The sequence below is a fragment of the Ptychodera flava genome, chromosome 4 (assembly GCF_041260155.1).
Source record: "Ptychodera flava strain L36383 chromosome 4, AS_Pfla_20210202, whole genome shotgun sequence".
NCBI classification, from domain to species: domain Eukaryota; kingdom Metazoa; phylum Hemichordata; class Enteropneusta; family Ptychoderidae; genus Ptychodera; species Ptychodera flava.
The window spans coordinates 37,297,126-37,298,325 of record NC_091931.1 but is presented as its reverse complement, the minus strand read 5'-3'; the positions used below and the strand labels follow the sequence as shown (position 1 = coordinate 37,298,325).

Genomic DNA, 1,200 nt, shown 5'->3' with positions numbered 1-1,200 from the left:
GCATGATTTTGACAAATTTTGCTGTTGCTTGCTTGGTTACACCGAATTTAAAAAAGGGTAGGACAGACCTACCATATTTTCTGAATGAAGGGAAACATACATATTTATTTTTTATTCAACAATGACTTAAAGGTCGCGGCACACATTTTAAATGTTTGTGACACGTTGGCTACTGCATACATCACACGATGCTACTCGACCTTACGACATATAGGACCAACTAATGTCAACCATGCACTCAATTTAATTCCGTGCTTGGGTACTTTAAAATGATTATTCAAGGTTGTCTCCTCGCGACTGTTTGCATAGTGTGAAGTCAACAAAACATGAACCTTACACTCAACTTTTCTACAGTTCTTTTTACATTTTCTTTAATTTAATATACTCACCTGACCCACTTCCTACTCCTAACATCCTGAAAGTCGACTTGGATTTGGTGTTAACCAGTTGGAGTTTCTCGAAGATGACGTCCGGAAAAATGAAGTCAAACCAGTGTGAAAGATCTTGGAACCTGGACGATTTTCGGCACATTTTCTTAAGCACTTGACGTAGTGCTCGGGATCGTGATAAAGACTGCGTATGGTTCTATCGTCTGCCATTGTTATTATGATCCCTTGTGATAACCCGGAACCAGTTCAAACCGGACCCTAGACTGCACATTCAGGGGTCACCTAGTGTCCTAAGTCAGCATCCTGGAGTCTAATTTAGTCGCACACCACAGATCATTTATGTGGCTCAGATATACGCCAAATGACAGGTAGTCTCGGCTACCCAGACTGCTCTGCGGGGCTCTCATCTCATAGGCCGTCAATAATGGCGGTGTTTTGATGACTTTATCGAGTTTTTTGAATAAAATAAACATTATTTCGATTATTCATTTATACATAGAAAGGCAATACATAAGATCAAATTGAGTATTAGAGTAGATGAATACAGTCAGAGTACCACACGTATTGACCAGCGTTATATACTGTGTCCCTCCGATTGACATTCAACAAGTTAATCTTGAAAACTTTGAAGTCGAACACAACTGCTGTCCATTAGTAGGACAGTTGGTTTGCCCGATGAATTCTTGCAAGCTCCTTTCACGGTATAAAATCTCATTATTAGTTTATATATTTTTGGACGGTGATAGCCTTGATAGCTTTCCAATCGTCCTTGTAAGAATATTTCTCCCTGCTCATTCCGGGATCACAGCAG

At 39.9% G+C, this 1,200-nt stretch overlaps 1 protein-coding gene across 1 annotated transcript in view; it reads right to left on the bottom strand.

Moving 5' to 3' along the window:
• LOC139131656 (histamine N-methyltransferase-like) overlaps window positions 1-605 on the bottom strand; it is a 10,026-nt gene extending 9,421 nt beyond the window's left edge. The window contains exon 1 of the mRNA XM_070697808.1: window positions 390-605. Coding sequence (XP_070553909.1) covers window positions 390-531 — 142 coding nt within the window. The 5' untranslated portion in view covers window positions 532-605. The remainder of the gene's footprint in view (window positions 1-389) is intronic.
• Between the last annotated feature and the right edge of the window lie 595 nt (window positions 606-1,200).